Source organism: Cygnus olor, chromosome 1, assembly GCF_009769625.2.
Source record: "Cygnus olor isolate bCygOlo1 chromosome 1, bCygOlo1.pri.v2, whole genome shotgun sequence".
In the NCBI taxonomy this organism is placed as follows: Eukaryota; Metazoa; Chordata; class Aves; order Anseriformes; family Anatidae; genus Cygnus; species Cygnus olor.
In genome coordinates this window covers 60,613,989-60,639,941 of record NC_049169.1, presented here as the reverse complement: position 1 = coordinate 60,639,941, position 25,953 = coordinate 60,613,989, and the positions used below count along the sequence as shown (strand labels likewise).

Sequence of the window (25,953 nt, the reverse complement as noted above, 5' to 3'; positions counted from 1 at the left end):
CACAGTACTTGAGGAGAGGCTGCACCAGAGCAGAGTAGTGAACATATGGCACTAATGAAGAAACATTAATCAGATTGTTAGAATTTGAGACATTCACGGATTTTTTTCATGCAGAAACAAATGCTGAATTCCAACTTACATATTACTGTCTTCTCTGTGAAATTGTAAGGTTTCAAAGAGGGATTTTTGCATCGGCAAAAACCACTTTCTTTACCTATATCTAACTGTCTTGTATGTGTTCTTTGCAAGATTTGGGACTGAAAAGAAAAACAATACTCTTCCAAACATAAAAGGATGGAAATATTATAATAGCATCACCATCACTAGCAGAAGTGAATTAGAAATAGCATAAGTACCTTTAACTTTCAAAGGATTACATATTCCTTCAAGTCAGACAATGAACTTGCTTTCTAGAAACTCACGTTTTCTTGAAATGAAGTCACAATGTGCTAATGTTATAAGCACTGGCCTCTGACTTCACTGCAGAATCAAGCTGGAGAAGGATCTGGGCTGTGAAGGAGATGGCTTTAATGGGAACACTTAGGAACAGTCTTCAGCATTTTCAAAGATTAACATTGCCTGATACAATCTTCATTTTGCAAAACCCAACATTTTTCAGAAGTATCAGCAACATTCACATGTACAAATTTGGCAGAAAACAACTGTTTCTTTATTTTTACGCTAGAACTGATTATTACACAAAAGGCTTAAAAAATGACCTGTAAATAGTGCTGTTCACAACCATGCAGGTGTTCTGACTCCATCCAAACCTCAACCAGTACCCATGAGGACTAAGTATTGACCAGTGAACTGGAAATGAATTTAGACTGCTTTGCTACATTAAGTTCCTCAAACAATTTCATACTGCCTTCTGACAATCATAGGTAAACAGAAAAATATCTTAGTTTCCTAATAAAGAAAGGAAGCAACATGCCATTGTTTTTATCATGTCAGTGAGCAGCCAGTTGCTTCCTAGTCTTGGCTTTGGCAACGAATGATGTTATGTATGTATTCATGAACAAAGTACATAGGGTTCTTCCATGGCATCCTCCTACCTGTTTTCATTTCAGTCTGAGCTAGTCTTGTTGCAGCTACTGAACTGTGCACTGGAACCAGGAACTGATTTGGTAGCCAAAGAACACCATAATAAAAGAGCATTACATACCTGTATCTTACCAATGCTATTTCTATGCCATTAAGGCCTACCCTGGTCAACTGCCCAATGATCTCCTTGGCTACTACCATCTTCTACAGTGTTTGAAATGCCCATGTTGTAGCACCAAGTAGCTTTGCTTTTCATTTTTCTAGGGCAAGGCTCCCAAGCCTTCTCACAAACACTGAGCTCCCACTCCATCTCAGTGCCGGTTTGTTAGCTTAATACAGTCTGATCTGAAAATAAAAACACTCCAACAAATCACGACGTAAGTAAAATCTTCATATGTATTATGTCAGTTACAGTTATGCAATGGCCAAATATTAGTAAATTCATAGCTAATATTAAATTAAAACTCTGGAAAAAACAGCGACAACAGTTCCATGGCACGTACCATTTTTTACCATGGGGACAATGCTTACCCTTTGTCCAAAGGGACAGTGGGAACAAGTATAAATATAGAAACTGTCTCCAAACTGCAACTCTAAGCCTATGTTAATGCTCTAAACTGTCACTGACTTTCACTAAAATTATTCAGATCCAAACATAAGCAATGATTTAGGACATCAATTTAAAACAATGCTGGTGACCCTGTACCAGTCAGGCTGGATTGATTTCTGTCCACAAAGCAAACTACAGAGTGGCAATAATTTATTGCCGGTCTAACAAGAGCATGTAGTATGCAAATATATAATTTTTAAAGTTATATACACACATTTCCCCAAATTTAACTGTGGCTGAATATTTTTCAATGATTTTTAGAACAAATTAAATACCAAGCCCTTTCTGTTTGGATGCTTTGCTTTGTTTTTCCAGCCTGAATAAGTCTATGGATATTGTTGTAGTTATACAAGGCCAATGTTTCACTTTGCAAACATTGAAGATGAAGGAACACTTGAAGCTTCAGCACCAGAAGGAAAACAAGGAAGAGTGCAGAGGGTAGCTCCATTCGGAAGGTTAGAGCTATAACAATTATTGTTCCAGTTTGTTACAAGTAGCTCATAAAGCCTTTTATTCTAAACAGTCCTATTGTTATTGACAATCAAAGGGATTCTTATGTGGGATTACACCTTCAACATCCTAGAGCTGATACAGTTTGTAATCTTGAAGAACAGCAACACAAACCAGTTCCCCATAAGCACTGGAGAGATCAGAATACTTGTACTCTGTTGCAAAATGTCATTTCAGTTCATGCAAACCTTTGCCTTCTTCCTTAGAAGAAGGAGTTACTACACTTGGAGTTTGTTCCTGGGATTTTTCTGTTGCTGGAGTATTGACTTCTTGACCTAACTTTTTATTTATTTGTTAGACTGAATGAGGGTAGGAAGAGAAGAGGAGCACCATAGTAACAGCAGACTAATTAACATTGCTTGCGATGACACTGATGATTTTCCCTGTTTGTCCCCTGTCTCTCTTACACTCTTCTCATTTTGCTGCCTTTTCTTTTTTCCAGAGTGGTGTTTAAAGAGCTGCGAAAGTCCATTCTTTTGAGAGAACAACATTGGTGATTTCCTTTAAGTCTTTGCTTCCATAGGAAGCAGATACCTGGCAGATTTGCAAGGGAATGCTAAATCAACTATGGAAGTTCTGCACTGTTGTCTGTTTCTGAGAAAGTCGTAGAAGTTCTTCTCTAATTGCTTTTATAAGAGAGGCTGAAGAGTGACCTGGCTGGAGGTCCTCAGTGGAACTGGTGGTGTAGCAAAGGCCCTGGCCCTGAAGGCTGTTGTGCGGAAGCTGAGCAGGGGGTGCCGAAGGCTGCCTGGCTGAAGTCCTCGGCATCTGGAATACTGGTGAGGAGGAATATTCTTGGTGTCCATGCATATGCGTCTGGAAAAAGGCAGAAACCGTTATTGTACTTTCTGAATAAATATGATAATCCCAGAAAAGACAAGAAAGCAAAAAGGCAAAGAACAGAGGAAAAGCAGCATGGAGATGCTTCTATCTGCTGCCACTGTTCTTTTGTTGTATGAATGAGTGATTCTTCTTATGGAGCACAAACAACAAGCATACACAAATTTGCTGGACATCCCTGCTGGTTCAGGGATTTTTAAAATCTCTTTGAACATCCATTAAAAAGTCTGACTCCCTTCTAGGTCTGTTATGTTTAGAAACTGAAATGGAAGGAGTTGGGGAAAAACACAGAACTGGAAGTCAATGAGTTGGCTTCTCTTTCCTTGCCTTTCCATCAACTTCCTAGAAGACAATAGGCAAATCACCATCTTCCTGGTTGTAATTCCTTCGTACCATCTATAAAATAGGGATGCTTCTACTTTCACCTTCCCATTCTCTGTCTGGCTTGCCTGTCCAGACTGTACACTTGTAAGGACCATGTAAGTGACCTGTGCCCAGGAAAACACGGTCAACAGGAGAAGCAACAGAAGGCAAAAATGACTCTAGTCAGAAAGACTGCATTTTTCTACACTCAGTGCAGTTCTACAGATCTGAGTAATACTTTCCCAGTTTAGGGACAACCATTGTTTAATGGAAGAAAGGGATCAATTCTGTTTTTGTTCAGTAACATATATTCTTTAATGAAACATGAGAGAAACACAACAGAATCCTAAGTTTATGGGCTTGTCTATCTGGAAAAAAATCTGCTTACACTAAAATAAATCATAAATTTACAGTACACTAGGTTACTGCACCAACTCCCAGTATGGAAACAAACCAGGTACATTTTGAAAAATCTAAATTCCAGCTGATATCCCTAAAGCAATCATTTCCTCTTGCCGAGTATCTGTGAAGGTTGAGAGGCAGCCAGATGGAAACACTGGACACCAAGGACTTGAGGCTGCTTGAACATGCCTTAATGAACCTACGACTCAGAGGAAAGCAGCACAATCCCCTTCCAACAAGGAGTATCCAGCTGCAGCATGTTCAGATCACAGTTATCACAATTTAGTGAGCAGTAACCTCTGCAGATAAGCCTGAAGTAGCAGCAGAGAGAGCTAACTGGGGAGGGAAGAAAAGACAGCAAGGTCATCTAGAAGAGGATTTGGGGATGAGGGGGAGGGGAGTGAAGGGATTACAAAGCTGAGACTGGAAGGATATGGGGGACCTAGAGACACTGTAGCAGCAGCGTGCAAGGAACACAAAAATGCATGGGAGTATGTTGCCTAACATCTCTCATAATACAACTGAATGAAATCCAAGCAATTTGGCTTAGGACTGAACTAATAATAGATTCTGACTCTGTTGCATAGCTCATGCAGCCCTGATCAATTGCAGAGTTAATTTGGGAAGAGAGATTAAGAGGAAAAGAAGCTTTAATGGGAGAATGATAGGTAAAGAAGATTTTCCAAGTAACATCCTGTCTTACTTCTTATAAAAGGAAGGAGATTTTAGTATTAGAAAGGAATGAATAGGTCTCTTGATTGTTCAAAATTACTGCATTTGGCAGTGAAACCTGAAACTAATTCATAAGTGGAGTCTAGTTAGCAAACCTGACAAGTACTTTGTGGGTTTATAGAAAAGAGATGACATCAAAAATATTAAAAACAAACGTTCCTTGACACATGACTCTTAACATCAAACTAAACTACATTCAGGTTACTTTCACATTAAAATATACTACATGATGCGGCTCCTATCTCATACTGTATTGAGTTAGCACCGTAAGAATAGCTTCTTAGCAGACATGAGGAAGAATACCTGCTGAGGACAGTGGCTGTTTTATAACATTAAGGCTATAGAAATTTTCTTAAATAGCTCCCAAAACCAGAAATATATATTTTTGTGATTTCATATATAACACCATAATTAAACAGGTTGAGAACTTTCAAAAACAGAGATTACTTTGGAAACCTAACCTATACTAGACCACAATAGCAAACTAGGGATAGGAAAGCTAGAAGAAATTTTGTCATATTTTTAAACATTTCTTTAGGAATAGAAATACAGGTTTATGTACTATGTAACACTATATATGTAACAATATTTAGTTTTATATAGCATCCATAAATTATATTTTTGTATTTAAACTTCCATATAATTAACAGTAGTACAAAATAATAGACAAAAATATCTTTGAGTCTTCTTTTAGTTAACTTCTTAAGGAATGAAGATTTATGAGGTCACATTGTGCATTTGATCATCTCCACATAATAACAGCTGAACTGTGCCAATTTCAACTGAATTTTATGTATAAATATATACATGCACATACATGTATATATGTATAAATAAGTATATATTACAAATTATACAAAAATAAGTCGCCAATTAGATGTGACTAGATTTTTGCTATCTGCTGCTCAAGTGACCAATTGCTCTGTATTGTGTTTCCTGTGAGCTAAGGAAATACTAAAATCGTCTTGGTTGCGTAGGCCTTCTAGATGGGAGAATGAAGGTGAATTGATGGTAACCTGCACACTGATTTTGGGTCAGGTGGCATAAGTGAGAGGTCATATTCCAATGGGAAATCAGGTGTTGACAGTAGAATAACAGGTGAGAATACCACGAGGAAAAGCGCCATGGCAGGAACACAAATGCAGATCCCTTTCAAGTTCATGGCAGAAAGAACACTCCAGGTCTATCCTTCCTACATGCAGAGGCTAATGTTTTTGCTCAGAATGAAGGAACAGGAAGGCTGTTTGCTAAGAATGTTTTGCCAAGTTGAATAATGTACCTTAAGGAATGTGTCTATCATTAAGTAAATTCTCCTTTCCAAAAAGAAGAAAGAAATTTAGAGCTCTGTCCAAGTGAAGGAAACCAAACTCTGAAAGTAATTATTTAAGTATAGAAAGCTACAAGTTAAGGGCTTATCTAACAAACTTAAACTGCCTTAAGTATGCAAAAAGGCTGAAATCTTCCTTCCTCTCTCAAGAAAGAAAACAGAAAAATTGTAATTATAAGAAGGGAGGAAATGAAGGAGCACAAAGGCATTGCTCTCAAGAGTACTACAGTAAAGCTGTTGCAGGTCAGTCTGCTTCAAGATGCAAGTACATCAAACACTGACTGGTAGCAGGCAACTGGATCTTTCTTGGAAATGCCACACAGTATCTTCAACCTCACCACACATCTGGTAGAATCAGAAATGTCAGCTTCGAGAAGCAGCACTGCCAAGAACTTGGAATCACGACGGCTGCCTAGGAAACAATGATAAACTAATACATATTAATTTACCACATCCTGCTGACTGAGGTAGGAAAATTATTTGTTTAGGAACACCTCTACTGTTATGTGCAAGTATGTGCCTTATTCCGTGGCCCTGACTCCTGCTGTTGTGCACTGATATAGAAGACAAAAGAACTATAATAATACAAAGTAGAAGGGTAGTCTGGGACAATTTAATTCAATGTTTTCTACTTTAAATGATCGCAAAATACAAAGGCATATTTCAAAGAAGGAAATGGAAAGCAGTATCCACCTCTGCTGGTGCTCAGAAGCAGAACTGGGTGAACTGCAATTAATGAATGAAGGCCTCAAGTAAAGAAAAAAAAAAGGGTTAGGGTAAAGTGAGAGAAAGCAGTTAGAGAGAAGCGAATGTGAAAGAATAGCAAGCAAAAGTTAGAAGAGCTAACGAGGGTTCGAAGAGCAAAGCAAAGAATGTCAGAGAAGCAACTGAAAGTATTCCAGGGAGAAAAAAGTTCCAAACAGTAATGCAGGAAAAAAAAAATACCCGAACATATCACTACTTCGGAAACTATGCAAATGTGTAACACAGTACTCACTGCATCTCGCCTAGCATATTCATCCTCTCCACGGTACTGGGGCCACCCTGGCCCCCCCGGCTGGCCATGCCCTGCTCTGCCTGAGGGGATCTCCACTTGTTGACCTCCGATCCTGCTAGCAATTCCCACCTGAGTGAGGTGCTGTATCTGAGAACCTTAAAAGCAAATATTGTTTTTTCATCTTTATACACAGTCAAGTTTGCAGGGCAGACAAATGGCAACATAAAACCTTGTTGGAAGCAGGAGACAAGAAGAAAGTGAAGCTCTGTTTGTGTAATTTAAAAAAAAATCAGCAGAAAGAAGGCTATCAGTATAGAATAAAGAAGGAAAAGTTGTGTGCATTTTGTGCAGTTCATTTGAGTGTGATGCTTTTCACTGTCACTGCACTGAAGGAAGAGGTTAAGATACGTGCATCTCAGGCATGGACTGCACTGCATTCCAAAAACATGCCAGCCCTTTTCAAACAACACTTACTGAAAGCCCTGGCAATGTTTTAATGTAAATTACTTAGCAGCAAAGAGAAGATATTTGCTACCGTAATAAACCACATTTGCATCACACTGGCAAGACTCTAACTCTCTAGGCTACTTTCTATTCCATCTCTCACAAGAATAAAATACATGACTATGTAAAAGTGTAGTTCTTGCAGCTTTGCTTTATGGTTAAATATTAAACAATGCTGTCGCTGACTAACAAGAAGGTCAGAACACACTGTATCTCCTTTCGGCCTGAAAGCTAACCTCCTCCTTTCTAACTCCCCTCCACCCCCCACTGCTTTCAAACACATACAAGGACAGCCACCACCATTAATTGTAAGAGACATGGAACAGCATGCCAGCTTTCTTTTTTCCTGAATTTCCTCCCACAGGGAAACAAAATTTATTTTATAAATACAACAGAAATGAAACATTTAATAAACCCACAGATACATAACAGATAACTCTGCGTGCGTGTGTGCATGTACAAAAAGGGAGGAAAAGACAAAACCACTGATTTACGTGATGTACAGTTAGTTCGCTTTCATATTTTCCCCTCAAAAAACAACCATTAACTGAGAAGCCTGATATTTATACATACTTATGCTGAAGGACAGTAACTAATCATCTGAAATCCCCCAAACTTTAAAGCAAAAGATGCACGAACATTAGAGAATAGTGTGAATCAGAGAACTAAATCATCATCATTAAACTGTAACAGTCACTACAGTTCTGTCATTCTCATACATTTAACAGTTAAAGGGAGAGGAGAGCAACTATCAAAATTAGGACTCATGAGTACATGATCGTATTTTTAGTCTTTTTCAAATCCCCAAAAAGAAAACATTTGTCTGGGAAAAAAAATAATTGTGGCATTTGCATGGTAATAGAACATTTTATTCTTAGAATCAGTGTTTGCTGCTTAATTGCAATATGACATTAGAATTTTACTCATGATAGCATTCATAAGCACTATGGAAATTATCTCACTGTCGAAGTAGTGAAGATGATTTCACATGGGACAGCAGCAGTAGATATCTTCAGAAACTAGAAGACCCTGCTTTTATGCATACATTTCTATGAAGAATAGTGAGAAACAAAGAAGCAGCAAAGTATTGAATTATTATTTTTTGGTAGGCTTATTTGGGATGTATCAATTATATAATTTGGCACCAAGGAAATTACCAATGCTTGTAAGACACTAAAAAAAAGTGGCAAAGCACTGCCTTTTTCTGCAAGGTCCTACATATCTGTAAAGTTAATCTCTGTTTGTGACCACTTATTTTATTTTTTTTGGCAGTGAAGACAGGGGCCACATTTCAAGTATAGTACCTGAAGAAGAGTTATGTCTTAATGGTGATCTCAGGGTAAGAATAGATATGGAGAAGGATTTGCTATTTTAGTGCATGTTCAACTTAAGTGTACCTGCAGTGCTTCCAACTGGTCGTGGTCGTGCCACTGATGGCATTTCCTCTGAGTATATTCCTCTGGAGGAATAATGAGCCTCGGGTGGCTGCTGGTCTGGGTGCATTAACTCCGCCGGTTGAAGAAAACCTGGCCCAAAGTTCTGCCTGGGGAAAAGAAAGGACCCAAGATTACAAAAAGTAAACAGCTTAATTAAAAACAGTTGTGCAAGTATACCTCATACAACACCTATTTGTGATGACTTTGAAGTAACTTTTTTTTCCTCCTTGATGTCCTGCATCACAGATGAAAATGACCTAGAAACTCTACCAAAAATTTCATGCAAGTGTTTTTCACATGTTGCAGTCTCCTCAATGCAGAGGAAAAAGCTGACCTTGTTTTCCCCTTGGAGAAAAATGTATCTTCAGGGGAAAAAAAAACACAAACAACCCAACACACAAGAACCAGGCCAGTAGTGATGAAGCCGCTTACTGTAGCAACATATCTGAATCTTCCTCAAGAGTTGCTGGGCATAAAAATTATGTCTAAATCAAACCATACAAACTGTATTACATGTGTATTTCATGAACAATTATTATTTCATCAAGTTTTCTGAACATTTTCGAGGAAACTTCCAAAATCTTGCTGTCTAAGGTTCAAACTACAGACACCTGTCATTAGCACGTATGAAGAGAGATGCAACATATACTAAAACTAATGTTTTCTACAATTCAGACTGGTGCTCATAGTCATTGCTGGTATATATTTAATGAGAGGAATTAACAACAGAACCTGTCGTCAATCTATCTTCATTAATTGTGCCCAGGTAATGGGACTTCGAAAAGAAACCCTACAATTCCTTCACAGAACAAGAACAGAGAAGGAGATGTAAATGCTGCTCTCCCTGTGCTTCCTATTAGCATACCCTTAACCTTGACATGGAGAAGGTATGTTTTAAAAGAATGACGGCTGCTGAGTTTTCAAGGAGTATTCATTCCTTTCATTATGGGGGAGGTGTGAGCACCTAAACTTCAGGTGCTTAGTTACAAGGCTAATCTCTCTTAAACTGCAGGTATGATTTAAGGAAAGGAACATGCTCCGCAACAGCCATTACAAATATTCAAAGCAAAAGGTTAGGTTCACTAAATCATTTTCTGCAGAAGCCCGTCTCTCACGGCTGATTATAAAAGAAACAAAGTGAGACAAACACACTAAGTCAAGCACATGAGGTTACACTAAGCGAGGACAGGGGCCTAATTTTATATTCCTTTTACCACAGTAGCACCTAAACTACTCTATCTATGGACTGCTACCTAGTCCATTCTTCAACACCTCCATTTTGCCTTTTTTTTTTTAAACAGGAAAATTCCATGACTGCATCTAGTTCAACCTATTCTTGATTTGTGCTTTATTTGGAAAGCTGACCACTTTTGTATAACAAAGATGGTCAGCTAACCAGATAACAAAGAAGGCTGAGATAAAAATAAATAGTCTAATAAAGCCGAATAAGAGCATAATAAACTAAAACAAGTAATTGTAAAATAAAGCTCTAACTACCTGGCAAGTAGTATTAAATGAAGGATGTGTAAAGGGTTCAAGGTGCAGAAATCCCATTGTGGAACCGCCAGAATCTCCCCACCTCCCTTGCATACATTCCCAACTGTCCCCTCAGTGGATCCAGAAGAAACAATACTCAGCCAGACTTGTGAGCTCATTAAAATAAATGCCTGAATGGGTAGGTAATGTTTAACAGTGTCACTTCTGTTATTTTAATCACTGCAACCAGCAAAGGATGTGATCATCTGGCACTTAATGTCTATAATGTAGAGTTGGAATCTTGATAAATTATTACAATTTTTGATGATGTCTTTAAAGAAAATACCTTCTCAGCATTACTGCAAATGTATTATTTTTGTGCCAGTTTTTCTGAGAGGACAGGATCCTATCCTTTCTTGCTGATGGGTTTGTAGCTGAAAGGTATAAGTTTAATAACCCACTACCTTCTCTTCTCAATCTTTTTAATAGATAGATACAGCTACTCTTTAAAGTCAAGCAGAGATCAACAGAAGAATACAAAATGGGATACATCTCTGAATCTGTATAATACAGGCTTTTTAGTGCTACTTCCTATTACCAGACTGAGACCGAGCCTTCAATTTATCTTCGCATGTTAAAAAAAAAAAAAAAAAAAGAGGTTTAATCTCCAGTTATTAAATTAACTGTGGAGAAACTGCCTCCCGAATCAATTTTACACCATCAAGCCACTATAGCTAGGCATCTCTGTTGCATTATGTGATATTTTTCTGGTAAAAAAACAAACAAACAAACCTGTTCATTGTGCCTTTATGTTTACACAGCTGATATGTGACCTAGGTCTTTCACATTTAAATTTTTTTTACCCAAGTTGGTTCCAGCCCATTAAAGATGCTGACTGCATTTGTACAGAGAAGGGAACAGTAACTTACCCAACTACTATTCCATGCACTGGGTATTTAAGCCAATGGACTACGACATTGATACATGCCTCTTAATCATACTGACCTCGGGTCATTTTTAGTTCCTCTAGTTAGTACACTGTTTCTATCAATTTACTTATCATCATTTTCTGAATCTGAGCATAAAACCCATTCTACAACCATGAGAAGAACTCTTTCCATGTTTTTCATGTTTCCATGTTTTCTATGTTGGGGCATTCCCAGGTATTTGGGGCAATCCCATGTCTTTATATAGACTGGGCAAAGAAGAACTTGAGAGCAGCCCTGCAGAGAAGGGCTTGGGGGTCCTGATGGACAAGAAGCTGGACATGAGCCAGCAGTGCGCGCTTGCAGCCCAGAAGGCCAACTATGTCCTGGGCTGCATTAAAAAAGGGGTGGCCAGCAGGGAGAGGGCGGTGATTGTCCCCCTCTACTCTGCTCTTGTGAGACCCCACCTGGAATACTGCGTGCAGGCCTGGGGCCCCCAGCACAAGAAGGACATGGAGCTCTTGGAACGGGTCCAGAGGAGGGCCAATAAGATGATCAGAGGGCTGGAGCACCTCTCCTATGCAGAAAGGTTGAGGGAACTGGGCTTGTTTAGCTTGGAGAAGAGAAGACTCCGGGGAGACCTCATTGTGGCCTTCCAGTACTTGAAGGGAGGGTATAAATGGGAGGGGCAATGCCTGTTTACATGTGTAGATAGTGATACGACAAGGGGGAATGGTTTTGAAATAAGACAGGGGAGATTTAGGTTAGAAATTAGGAGAAAGTTTTTCACTCAGACGGTGGTGAGGCACTGGAACAGGCTGCCCAGAGAGGTTGTGGATGCTCCATCCCTGGAGGCATTCAAGGCCAGGCTGGATGCGGCTCTGGGCAGCCTGCTCTAGTGGTTGGCAACCCTGCCCAGAGCAGGGCGGTTGAAACTAGATGATCTTTAAGGTCCTTTTCAACCCAGGCCTTTCTATCATTCTATGATTCTACTGACCAAGCTTTAGGAAATCTTTTATTTTAATGAAAATTTTAAGGAATTCTTCCTGTTAAGGTCAATGAGCTTGCAGATTGTTAACTTAATCTGCCGACACTGGCAGAGCCTGTGTTTGAACTACCTAAATAATGATGTCATTAGTTTGTAACTTACAGAAGTCCAGAGTGCCTACACCAAGGGCTGACAAACATTTGAACAAAAAATATGTTGCAAAGACACCAACTTGCTCAGGTGTTTTAACATGGGTTACAGCACTTCCACAACTAAATTATCATGTTTTCCCTAAATCTGTATCAGGCAAACAAAGAGAAAATCCCCAGAAATAAACAGTTGGTTATGCTTTGTGTTGGCAGTCACAAAATTCATAATCCTCAAGGTTACCTAAATTAAAAAAAAAATGCACTGCATGTCATACTTTATGCCATTTCATATATGCTCCACTCACATTGAAACTGTCAGCTCTGGCCAAGACCTAGGTGAGAAAATGTGCTTAGAGATTCCACCTTTTCTAGTTGGTCCTTTCAAAACAGGGTTGCAGAACAAAGGATAAAGGAAAGTTCTTTGTATTCATTTTGAAGCTAAAGTATGCCAAGTTTTCAAGGCAGTAAAGACTTTAGATGAAATCTTATGAATGACACAAATATCAGTGGTGTTTCATCTCACACGATGAGCTGTAAGAAGGTAATGAGAGAGCAGTATGAGGGCACCTTTTTACCACCTCGGCTGCAGCAGCTTTAAGAGTCTGAGACAAGTGTGGTCCCAGTAGGTAACCATGACTCAAGAGTCTAACTTCATGTGTAGTTAGCACATAGGCACCAAACGTGGAATTAACAGTGGCTTGGACAACTGTTTCTTCTCTTTATGCAATTCTCCCACACTAAGGCCAGGAGAAGATGGAAAATCTGTTCTTCCCCCCTTATTTTATAGCAATAGGCCTACAAGGCATGCTTTTGCTGTGAGGGTCACCATGCTCTGAAATTTGTTAACTTGGTTAAAAATAGAACAAATCTGTTAGTCATCTGCAAGCTTTTGCAAGTGAGTGCTGCCCTGAGGCTACAGAAACAAGATGAAAGCGAGAGTACTGGGAGATGTACATGCACTGGAGTAACTGTTTCAGGCTCTCTAAAAGCTGAAACTCAATGGTTTACTCAGTATTTGGAAGGACACCTTTACAGCCAAGGGGCTAGGAAACACATTTCTTTTTAATGAAGGGTTGGATTCCACACAGCATGCATGTGTCATTCATGCCACATAAATAAATTACACAGGCTGAATCTGGACTCCTGTTACTTCCCATTTATACGGTACTTTGCATAATAATATAACAGTGTTAGTAAGAACTCTGTAGGAATTGAAAAGAAAATAATAAATGATAATTCCACGAGTGAAAAGCTACCTTGGTAGGAGACCTGGTGCTGCTGGCGGAGTCATTCCAAATTCCACATATCTCTGTCAGAAGAACGAAAACAAATGAATTAAAATCAAAATGTGTACCCTGGGAAGTCCACTGTCAGCCTTTTAAGTGATGAATTGCAGAGATCACTAGGCCTTTATGTGTGATTGGACTGCAACCTTAACAGCTTGGTTTTACAAACCCTGTGGCATAAGAAGGCCTGGGAAGCACTGTTACAGTAGGACAGCAGTCTCTTCTGTCTTTACGTACCTTAAAGACCTCTCAAAAATACTTTTCTCATTTGCAGATCAAGCAGTGCTCCAATGTCTATTTAGCTTAAAACTTTCAGCAAGCTAAGCTTTGCATTTGCAAACTTTTTAAACCTTCAACCAGCATCAGACTGCAACAGAGATACCACAGGGCTCAAACTCAAGAGTCCGGTGGGGTTTTGAAACTCAATTGTTGTGGAACTCAAGATGACCTGAAATATTACCTGTGTGTGTCTCAGTGCTCCATAAAATGCAACGTACTACACATAGAAATACTGGTTCCCTATCCCTCACATTCTGAAAGTGTTTGGATGTCTTGCTGGAAAACATGATCTAAGAACAATATAATCTTTTTCATTGTCAAAATACATACTAGCACATGTATTAAAAAAAAATTATTCTTGGACATAACAAAGTCGATCTGTTTAAGATCATAACTGAGAAGAACAGAAAAACTATCCTAGAGAAGAATTCCTATTTTCTCTTGTGGTTGGGATCGGAAAAGGGAAAAAGAATACAAAAGATCACCATATTGTGATGGCCATTTCAAAACTCTCCCAGTTCCAGAAACTATTCCACGTCTGTGGTAAGCCCTGACAGAAAGGGCAAAACAACAGTGATCACGGCTCAACTGGTGCTAACTGCCTGCCCAGAAAAGCCTTTCACATTGCATCACTCACATTAAATGGGATGTTTACTGCCCGAGTTGGACCATAAGGTGATCCCCATTGGGTGCAAGTGGTTCCCCTCCCTGCTCGAGCAGGAGTGTTGTTTACCGGCTGTCCTGCAGAGACCCCAGGTGGTGTGACGGCTGTGGAATTGGCCGCTTGGCTGCTGGGAGCCACCAGGGCAAAGGCATCATCCAGCAATGAGTGCATGGTCTGCCGAGCCTCTTCTATGGATGGCTGCGGTGGGACGTACTGGGAGACTGGGTGGGAAGGCAAGCCGGGGAACTTCCCCAGATCTGCTGAAGATGATGTATGAGGATCAGGAGGCAAATCCGGATCAGACTGGAGAAAACAGAAAGAAGGTGAAGGACAGGCAGACAGGAGATCTGATCAGCCAGCTTCCAAGCCCCTGCGGGCCTTAAGTCTGACCAACACTCTCTTTGCCAGACCCAGAATGAGATAAAATGCACAAGTGCCAGCACTGGACAAAATCTGTCCCTTACTCTCCCCACTTCTGCACATACAGACACAACACCAGCTGTTCAAATGCTTCATTCATGCAATCTGAAATACCCTGATCTCAGGTAAGGCAGAAATTCTCTGCTCAGTAGTTACTTAGGTATAACAGAAATCATGCAGTTTGCAAGCATGTTTGTAAAGTCACACAGTGAGAATTTACTCCACCCAGAAAAAAGCCAATCAGCTCTGTCTGTATCTCTGAATTCTCTGCAGTTTCTGCAGTTCCAAGAAATTAACTCAGTCTTTAGCTTACAACTGACCACATCTGCAGTGATATTAAACAATTATTGCCCTCTAGAAAAACACACAAAGGGAGCAGTTAAGCAGTGGTTAGCTGCATGCAACTTGAACCTGGGTGCATCACCTGAACAGGATTCACCTAAGTGCTTCATAGCAGCAATAGCTGAGGCATGCACTGCAATTACTACCTGGGATCTTACCACACGGGCTTCTTGTTTACCAGTAACAGGAAATTAAACGAGCTTTGCAGCAGCAGACTTATTATCAAAGCTCACTCTTGCCACTGCATGCCGACTGCAAAATCAGTCATAAAGATGCAAAAGCCTCTGCTTCATCAGGAGCTTAGTATTCTGAGTACTGTTTCGCTACAGATGCCAAAGGGGCTGAGCTTACTGTGTGACAAGTCTTAATTAAATAGCTTCAGATGATAATTCATTCTGCTGCAGCATGGCATTAAAATCATCACACTCTTGTTTGAATACAGAGGGAAACCACAGAAATCAACACTGTAGCCACTTGACTGCATATGCAGCTAATGGTGAAATTCTTAAAATTAAACTATCTTTCAAGATGAACACTGTCCAGGGGTTTTTAATATTGGCATTAGCCTTAATGAAATCTGCTTAGAAGTGGTTAAAGATGCCTAAATACAGACTATGACATGGATATGACTGAAAAGAAGCATTCTCCAGTGTCTGCCTTTTTAAAAACAGGAAACAAAATTAATTTGCATGACATTGTACTGGAATTGTTTTAAGTTACTGCAGTACAAAGACGTTACTCTTTCATTAATAATTAATTCACATATTTTAAATGCAATAAAATTTCTCATGAAAAGAACCAAGTCTTTCACTTTGTGAGAGCTAAGGCTAATTTTTTCTGTAACACATGAATACATAACATCTAGCAAATTGTACTAGAGTGAAGCTATGTTCAACTTATTGTGGAACATGCCAAACACTTTCATGTTCATAATAGCAGCATTAATGAAAACAAGGTTTTAGTTCTTGGCTTCTTCAATATCAAGGAATACTTGGCAGAATTTCACTACCTCATACTGATAGATTGCCAATGAAGTCCTTGTTTCACTTTGATTTACATGTTAATTACACACATCTGAAATTAGCCACACAGACCACAGACAGAAGGCTGAAAACCTTCCCAAATCACAGATGTCATTACAATGATCAGAACTCTCCTGTCATTTAAGAGACATACATACAATATATGCAGAGTTATTGACTCCTGGAGGTCGTTTGTATGTCCCATCACTATCAGTTGTGATTAACCTGTCCTTTTCCGCATCAATGGGACTACCGTTTATCTGATGTCGCCGGCGCTGCTTGGGAGAACGTTTTGCACGAGAGCTTAATATGAAGAAAAACAAAAAGGCAAAGAGAGAAAAAACAACAAAAACAAGACAAAGGTAATCACATTTATTTTTGTACTTTATTCTCATCCTACTCAAGGTTGAACTTCTCTGCCCATTCACATTTCATGTCTCTCTTCCTTTTTGCAGCTTTTCATCCCAGTCCCATTAGCTAGTCCCAAATCTCTTTCCTCAAGCTTCTCCTAATACCACTATCACTGCCATAGTATCTGCCCTCCAAACTGTCCCGCCTCCTCACTCAAACGCTCTCCAGTGTCACCTCCTTTTCACATCCATCTTCTAAGCCTCCCCTACTGCCTCCCCACACCTCCCAGACCAATGTCTGATGTACTTGCAGTAGCAGAACAGACTATTACCACCAGGGTCATATGATTGGCATGTTGTGGTAAACTCTACTATAGCAAACCAGCTGAAGAACACACAGAGCTGGGAAAAACCTACTTTCCTTCAGAGTAGAAGCAGTCACAGGGTACCAGCACTCTGGAAAAAAAGTTCCACTATCCATAAGCCTTAAACAGATCCCAGAGAAGACCTCCTCTGGAAATAAGAGCCCAGGAAGGTAGGTCTGTGAGGCTAACAAATACACCTCATTTTCTAAAAGGAATATGTAAAAAGTAATCTCTTGTAAAAGAAATCTGAAAACAAAACATACTGACATACTGAAACAAAAATGTTTGGAACCACTCCAATCTTTTCACCTAGCCAACTCAAATTCAGCTGAAGGTCAAAATGATTTTAAGCTCTGAAAGCTCAGAAGTACAGGTACTTTGAACTCTGAACCTAAAAGAAAATTGTACTTTCCTGTCTTTGAAATCCCTACCTCTTCCTGGGTTCTATGAAGACAGTAGGCACACTGCCTCCAGGGTCCAAGATCTTGTCAATCTGCATCTGTGCCTTGCGATATATTCTGTGTTGTTCTTTGGAGTCAACCACCACCACATCATCCACCACTGGAAATTCATAGTGCCCTTTGCGCTTGGCGCGAAGACGAATCTTATTGCGGTGATGCTCAATCTCAGATTTATGCCTTAGGGCTGTCTGTATCTAAAAGGAGGAGGAAAATAAATCAACTGCATTTTTTTGTATAGTTTTTGCAAGCAGATCTTTTTGCTGCTCTTCTGTAAACCTCTCCTTCTCACCTCACTGTCTGACCCCCTGTCACCCTCAAAATCTCTGACAGATTAAAATAAACCACACAAATTGTAAATACACTTTCTATTAGTTATCTCCCCAGGTAGATATACTATTATACATAATGTGATCGCTGGCACAGCATGTTAGAGACAGGAGGCAATTTCTTAATAAATGGCAAGAGAAACACAAAAAGGTTGTGTCATTTGCTAGAAGTGACACCACTCTAAGAAAATAAGATTAATCAATACAAGCTACATTTGCTTATCAGAGATATTTGATCAATACCGTTCAAGTCTGCCACCCATTCCCTTTAATGACATTCATCATGTAAGGAGCAAGAATTTAAAGAACTAGCTGACCTCTCTGTTGAGCATGAGAAGTTGCTGCTAGCTATAGAGAAATGTAGCAGCAACACTAGAGCCCAGGTGCCTAGCTGGATGTGGTGTTCTCAGCTCTACAGTGACTTTCAGGATAAGCTTTTATGCCCCTCCCACCTTTTTTCAAATTCCCTGGAGTGCATCTCATCATCTGAGGAAAGCCATCATAACACCACACTTGTACGTCCTGGCCCAACAGTCACTGAAGTCATTATCATTAATGGAGAAGACCTGGGCAGCAGATCAGGCCACAACTGCTCTGTGCTGGACTTATTTGGGAACACATCAGCAGCAGTAAATTGAAAAACAAATAAACTAATTTTTGTGGCTTCTCCAATGAAAATCCCCAGAAGACATAACAGGGACACAAGACAGACTTACTCTTTACATTTCGTTAGAATTAGTCTTCTGCCAATATAATCAAACTTCTATTTTGTGGACACTCTTTGCCTATGCATACTACATATATACATTTACCTCTCTTCTGTAAGGTCCTGAGAAACACAGTACTTTAACACAACTAAGTTACAGCTTTCATCAGTCTTCTACTTTGAATTATGGGAAGATGCCATCTTACACCCCATACAAAAAACAGGACCCACACATACAGAGTAATGTCAGGCAGTATATGACGTGGTTTTACAGCACATTACTAATGTCCCAGGCATGTTCTTATTCTGTTTACAGTAACCTGAGCCTCAGAAAAGGCAGGAAGTTTCTGCATGTTCACTGGCTAATAAACACATCTTAAGTTGGAAACAATTAATGTGCTGCAAATTCACACCCTAGAATGTCCTGAAATAACTTGTTTGTATAACCCACAACCTGAGTTGCTGAAAAGCCAAAAGAGTGGTGCAGAATGAAACCCAGGGTGGGCTAGGCATTCCAACTCTTACACTACTCTCACAAATCTTGTCCTGCTGGCTAGGAAAAGAATGATAACACAAGGTATGCTGCCAATTTGTCTCCTTTCTTAGTGTTTAAATTTTGGTTTAGGCAATGCTTAAAACAGATAAGGTTATCTCTACGTATGGAAACAAGATTATTCCTATTCCTATAACTTGCTAAAATTCCACTCCCTGGGAAATAAGTCCTGACAACAAGAAAGAAACTGGACCCTTTTCACTTCCCACATTGCTGGGCACGTATTCTTCCACAGACATTCAAAGCACTTAACAGATACCTCTTTATTAATTTTGTTGGTCTCTGCTACTCGATCAGAAAGCACAGAATTCTGAATTGGAGGTGCTGCCATCGGCTGCATAGCAATCAGCTGGATCTTGCTTGGGACCCGTCTGCTTGCATCTGAGGAACGTGACATCCTATCCACATGTTCAAAGATCGAGGCTGAGGAGTGCTGCTCGTTTCCACTGCTTGTCTGAGGAGGTCCTGAATTACCAGAACAAATACAGAGTAAAGTGGCGCTGCTAGGGTTATCTCAGTCAAACGTCAAGCTCTACAGATTCTATGCTATCAGACTTTGAAATATTTCACATCTGTGTTTAATTAGTCCTTTAGGTCTTCCAGCTGATTCACATTTAGCATACAACAAGTTGGCCCAGTAGTTTGTAATGTATAAACATTTTCCCACTACACTTCCAGAAGGTGAGCTGTCATTCTTTATTTCTGTAAATCAAGCTCTTGGCATTTGCAAATCCTCAGTCTCAATCCACTTTGGTCCATAAAAGGCTGTTCAAGTACATACTGCTAATGGTTCCTCTTATCAGTACTTATGGAGATGCAAATTCCTCTATGGAGTTTAAAAGAGCAGAGCAGTAAGAGATGTCACATGGCAAATGCAGTTATTAAATGATAGGACCAATATATCAACTAAACAAAAAAGACTTAAAACATGACACAAAGCACAAGGAATTTTACAGATATTTTACTGATTAAAGCTTTTAAAGCACTGTGTTCTTCTTTGTGACAGGATAAGCATTGTACATACTAATGTGCAAGCTGTACAAAAATTGCCATGTTGTAATTTTTTGAAGGGGTCATATGGACTCAACTATGAACGCCAGATGACATTATGGAGACCAATACATGTTGAAAGTTACAGCCCTGGTCCAGCAAACGGTTAATCACTTCAGCAGGAATGGGTTGCCTCCCTCAAAGACTTGAAATCTGTAGGATCACCCCAGTGGTTTGCAGTTAAGCACATAAAACATATTTACGTATTTTTTTTCTGGAGCTACGCCTACAATGTGAACCATTACATGGACTGGGCTTGCAAAAACTACTGAAGACTTGAAAAGTAATAATTTACCTTGTCTGTATGGTAACACTGCAAATTCTCAAATTACTAAACTGTTTTCCTCCACAAAATATAATTGGAGGTTACAGTCTGTGACTCTTCCTCTGGATGAACACAGTGGAGTAGAGGGACATGGTCCCACATCCTTGCATGGACTTCTGGTAACAGGCTGTGGTTCTTAGATTCAAATCAGAACAAAGAGTACAAATGTACTTTCAATTAATGATCAACCTAACTCAACTCCAACAGAATAGAAGGAAAAGAAAACAGCCGCTGCTATGATGCATTGGCAACACTTGCTGCTAATGAAGTATAGGGTTCAGAAGAGGACTGAATGCTATCATCTTCTGCAGAAGACCACAGCAGGTTATTTGCTCACAGAATCACAGAATCACCTACATTGGAAGAGACCTCCAAGATCACCTAGTCCAACCTCTGACCTAACACTAACAAGTCCTCCACCAAACCATATCAGTAAACTGTACATCTAAACGTCTTTTAAAAACCTCCAGGGATGGTGACTCAACCACTTCCCTGGGCAGCCCATTCCAATCCTTAACAACCCTTTTGGTAAAGAAGTTTTTCCTAATATCCAACCTAAACTTCCCCTGGCGCAACTTTAGCCCATTACCCCCCAAAAAGAAGCACTCACACAACCCCTGAGAATCGGCAAGAGCTGTTTATTGCCAGGACATCTTGCAGGTAAGCCTGCGGGATGTCCGTGGTGTTTGGTGGCTCCAAGCTAATGCTTATGATGGAGCCTGAGCAACGAGTAGGGGGCTCGTCGGGCATTCCTGCGATGCTGTTGGTGCTCTCGGATGGCAGAGCACAAAGACATGCCGTGGTAGTCCCAGGTCTGTTCTGGCAGAGGTGGATCCACTTCCATCCATTCCTCCACATCTGGTGGATCCAGCTCCATGGGCTTCACGGTGCTGGGCAGAAGGCTAAGCCAGTCCTTGCCCGGGACTGCCCAAATAGGTTGCCTTCCATCAGGAATGTTCTCGGCCCAGGGTGCCGAACCAGGGGGTCGTCCAGTCCCATGCCGCTGTCGGCTTGATTTTCATGCATGGGTCTGACAGTGCCATCTGGTTTACGGCCATTACTGGGTCCCACACTGTGCTACGGGCTATGGGCACGTCTCTGCTCCCCGCGGCTCTCTGCCTGATGCTCCCGCCTTCGCCCCACATCACCGTTGCTCCTATGGCAAGGCCCAGGCCCCCTGTCGCTGGGTGTTTGAGGGGCCGGCCTGTTCCCCGCATCATTGCGGTGCCAATGATACTGCCTGTATCTGTCTGTGGGCTGGGTGCCAGAGGTCCATTGGGCACTGGTGTCTCTTGTGCCGCCGGCGCTATCCCTCCGCCCACGACACATCTCCTTCTGGTCAGGTGCATTCCTTCTTGGTGCTTCACCGGACTGCATCGCTGTCCTCGCACACCAAGGAGGCCTGCTGCTTGCCTTGCTCTTCTAGTCTTCTTCCTGCCGCACAAGCTGGCAGTCAGAGGGCCTAGATGCTCAGCGAATGGTGGGCCAGCTGCAGGTGTCCTGTTTTATAGGGCCCGCAGCAAAGGTGGGGCAGTGGTGGCCACTGTGACCTCAGCAAGCCTCTGTGATGGAGTGGCCCACACGTGGCCAAAGGCAGCTGTGTTGGGAGTGGCCTGGAAGATGCCCTCATGTGGACAAGGAGGAGGGTTGGGGGGTCTGAGGGCCCCTTTTCTGGGGCTGTCTCCCCCGGGCCATTTGACTTTCCAGAGAGAAAGGCTGCTCCTCAGCCACAGGGACTGCCCTGCACCTCCTATCCTGTGCCCTGGGTTTATTTTTAACACTGGTTTTTAGGTAATCTCATTCTGTTCTTTACGGAAAAGAACAGAAGCAAGGTGCATCTTCAGCCCTAATTCCCATGTGCACTTTGTGCTCCTTTACTTCCCTCTCCTAGCACAAAGAGGAATCAGGAGACAGAAGGAATGGTACACTATTATATTCACGCTACATTACTTTCAGCTGGAAAACAATCTGCCCACACACTAATCAAAATTCTTGTTTTTCAAATTTCTCAGGCTTGATCAATGCATTGTCAAATATACGTGTTTATAAACTGAATGCATCACTTCTAAGTGCGACTTTCCTATACATGTGTCCTTAAAGAGAAGTTAGAGTTCCACTCAAGATGTGTCCCCTAAACTTTCTGCAATGCACAGAACCTGAATGAAATATATCTACCCCTCTTTTGTGGCTATTTATATGGTCTTTACCATTTGTCATCTCCACAATCACTAATGGGCCCCATCTTCATGCATTTCTTAGAAGCATGCAAACATTGCCTCCCACAGAGGCACAACATATATTAAGCAGTTAGTGCAAGTCCCTCAGAGTAATTGTGGAGTGCAATGGAAATCTGAAGTTCCGCATCCTCCTTTCCCATTTTCCCCACATATTTATCATTTTTCCAACATTTACAGTCTAACAGTAGTTCTCAAAACTTACTGACCTCCAACATAAAATGTTATGTTTATTTTCATACAATTTGGGTAGCAGGGTCCAGTATATTAAATTACCCTAAGCATCCACTCTGAACCTTTATCATTTCATTCATAATCTACCATTTTGCACAAATAAACAAGCACTTGGCAGACGCCTCTTTGCTGAAACTGCTTTTATTTTGTAGAACTGTCCAAAAGCTCCACTATCAAATTTTGGTAAGGCTCTACAGTAACATTAAACACTACTCTCTTTTGCAGAAGAGATGCACACAAAAATGTCTCTGCTGCACCTGGCCTTTATACAATCTGTATATACTCCATGTGCCTATAAAGACAAACCAAGATGGAATTACAGTAAAGTATGTTGGAAAACTGGGAACTGCACAGTGCTGCAAACACAATGAAAGGAGAGACTGCTTCAAACTCAATACACGAATTAGATCCTTTAAAAGTTTTGAAAGAGTGAATGATTTCTCATTTCAAATTATTTATATAAAGCTATAGTTCACAGTTAGAAAATCCTCCTTATACAGCTAGTAGATTGCACCATCTGAAACTTCCATCTTGGACTAGACAGCTGAAGTTGACAAATAATGAAGAGGAATTGAATCCCAAATAATGGGCAAAACAGGTTTAAACAACTAGTTCATATAGGTCACATGTCAGGATCAATGTTTTCTGGATTGAAACTCCTAATTAAACTGACATGTCAGGGAAATGAATTGCTCTGTAGGAAGCTATGTCTTCAAGTGAAAAACAATTCAGTGGGAGACTGAGGAAGGCAGGAGACAGAACCAAGGTGCATAAAGCTTAATCCAAAATCACAAGAAGTCAGTCTAATCAGACTCTCACTGATCCACTGGTATTTGAATCATGCTATATTACACACTTTCAGATCTTCACACAGTTTATTTGCATCCCAGAAAATTATGTCTCTCATTAGTCTGTAGTACAAACCCAACAATGCAAAGTATCGTAGCCAGCTTTACACCCATCCCCACCTAATACTGTAAGATGGAAATTGCTGTTAGAGACCACAGTCCTTAATTTATCACTGGATATGGTATGCACTATCAAAGACAATGCCAGCTTTCTCCTGTCACATCTTTACTACATCTCAGTCCTGACCAATGAAACACTATTTCACAGGAAAATGCTTGAGCTTCTTTGCAAGTAGCCCATGTTTGTTTCAGTAAAGAGGCTAACTAACAATATCTGTAGCTTGTTTATACCAAGCTAAGTTTCAGGACCAACAGCTGCCTCCATTCACAGTGAGGGTATTTTCCTCAATAATTTGAAAGAATTTGAAAGAAATTAGAAAAATGTGCCTATATTGTATCGCTATAATTTGTGTTTTCGAGAACTCTTTATATATTAATAGCTCACAAGCAATTTTGTTCTTTTAGACTCGGGCAAGAAATCCTTCCATGCTTAAGATATAATTACAGCTACCCCAACACCTCTATTCGTACTCACACTCAACTACCAGCTCTAGTTACTTACCCACTCTGTTTGCTCCTGACAACATAAAGGAAAAAGAAGAGATAACACAGTAATTATTACAAATAATTCAGCTGGAATGGCAACTGGAAAAAAACACAGCAGTAAGATAGTTGTGTTTACTTTTGAATTAAATGCATGAACTTGGACCCAATTGCCAAGCCTCTGCTGCACAAAAAGGGAGCTGGATCTGTCATTTAAACGACACGTAGGCCTCTACAGAGGGGCCAATTCTGAATGCTACAAATAGCATGATTACCAAATCATTGGTACCATGATCACCATTTCTGAATACCAGAAATACTGTGATTACCAAACAAGAGGCACCAGATGACGAAGAAATAGTATATTTGATCAAGTAAAGGCATCATAAGTAAAAAGGATATTTTCCACACAACATTCTTGCTGTCTTTGTTAGATAATTTGGACACAGTAATATATGACATTTCCACAGCAAAAGGACTTGCTAAACCTTATGTAAGTCCTTAATGCAGATGAAAAATAGAGAGACAAAAATGGAGTCCCCAGGTAAGATGAAAGAGGACAGCACTAAATCAGGGCAAAAGAACTGAAGTCAGATAGGCTGAAGCACGTCATAAAACAATCAGCTGGCCTGAGATAACCTCTGTCATAACATAATTGTTTTTCTATGTATTTACTTACGTATGATTTCTGGTCTGTAGCGCAAACCTAAGGCACTGAAAATATACATACCAACAGTATGGTATCTTTTCATAAATTGCATAATGTACATTGCTTGCTGAATGTACACATCTATTAGGAAGTTTAACTTTCTAGTCATATTAGCACATCTTTCACTTTGTCTTGCACACTGCAATCATAGAGCAAAGCCTGGTCCATCACCATTGCTCTTCCAGGAGTAGTGCACATTATCAAAATCTAAGAATCAGATACTATCTAACTTGCCATTTAAGCAGCTAAGGCCTAGCCTTTTATATAAAGTGACTGTCTTACATATTCCTCTAAATCTCATTTCTTCAACATGTGCATAAGTTGAAGAACATCTACTATGATCTGAATTTCTCTGGCATTGCATTCCCCAGTAGTCATCTTTATATTTCAGTTGGTATTTCATAAAACATGTGGAAACACATTCAGTATACCAAAAGAGACTGCTCCTAATACGTATTTTCTTCTTAGTTTCTGCTGCTAACAAGGCCACATGTATTAAGAACAGATGGGGATATCATAGAATGGTTTGGGTTGGAGAGGACATTAAAGATCTTGTTCACCAGTTTCTTTTGTCAGTATTGGAATTTTCTCTAGGAAAGCCATTGTAATTTAAACCAAAGATCTGGTAACTAAAAGCTCAAGCAAGGATCAAGTCATCAAAATCCAAAAAGCTCTCAAAAACAACACCCTGTGTAGGCACAGTTAACCACAGACTTTTAAACAGGAAAATAATTTTAAAAGATATTTTAATTAATAAAATGAAAGTCATCTTGCAGTGTTTCATCAACTTCTAAATGGAGAACTGAATATATCTCAGAATATATCTCATCGATCCTCCAAGGAAAACAGTGACATTTTACATGGTAAAAAGA

The 25,953-nt window shown here is 40.2% G+C and overlaps 1 protein-coding gene across 7 annotated transcripts in view; it reads right to left on the bottom strand.

The window, feature by feature from the left end:
- Window positions 1–647: 647 nt before the first annotated feature.
- KIAA1549 (KIAA1549 ortholog) overlaps window positions 648–25,953 on the bottom strand; it is a 142,079-nt gene continuing 116,773 nt past the window's right edge. For 3 of the 7 annotated variants that reach the window (XM_040544970.1, XM_040544972.1, XM_040544971.1), the window contains 8 exons: window positions 19,338–19,543; window positions 17,464–17,687; window positions 16,476–16,620; window positions 14,507–14,836; window positions 13,561–13,613; window positions 8,727–8,872; window positions 6,826–6,980; window positions 648–2,980 (listed from right to left, as the gene is read on the bottom strand). In XM_040544970.1, coding sequence (XP_040400904.1) covers window positions 2,726–2,980; window positions 6,826–6,980; window positions 8,727–8,872; window positions 13,561–13,613; window positions 14,507–14,836; window positions 16,476–16,620; window positions 17,464–17,687; window positions 19,338–19,543 — 1,514 coding nt within the window. In that variant the 3' untranslated portion in view covers window positions 648–2,725. The remainder of the gene's footprint in view (window positions 2,981–6,825; window positions 6,981–8,726; window positions 8,873–13,560; window positions 13,614–14,506; window positions 14,837–16,475; window positions 16,621–17,463; window positions 17,688–19,337; window positions 19,544–25,953) is intronic. The other 4 variants (XM_040544974.1, XM_040544973.1, XM_040544975.1 and 1 more) reach the window with 2 other exon arrangements.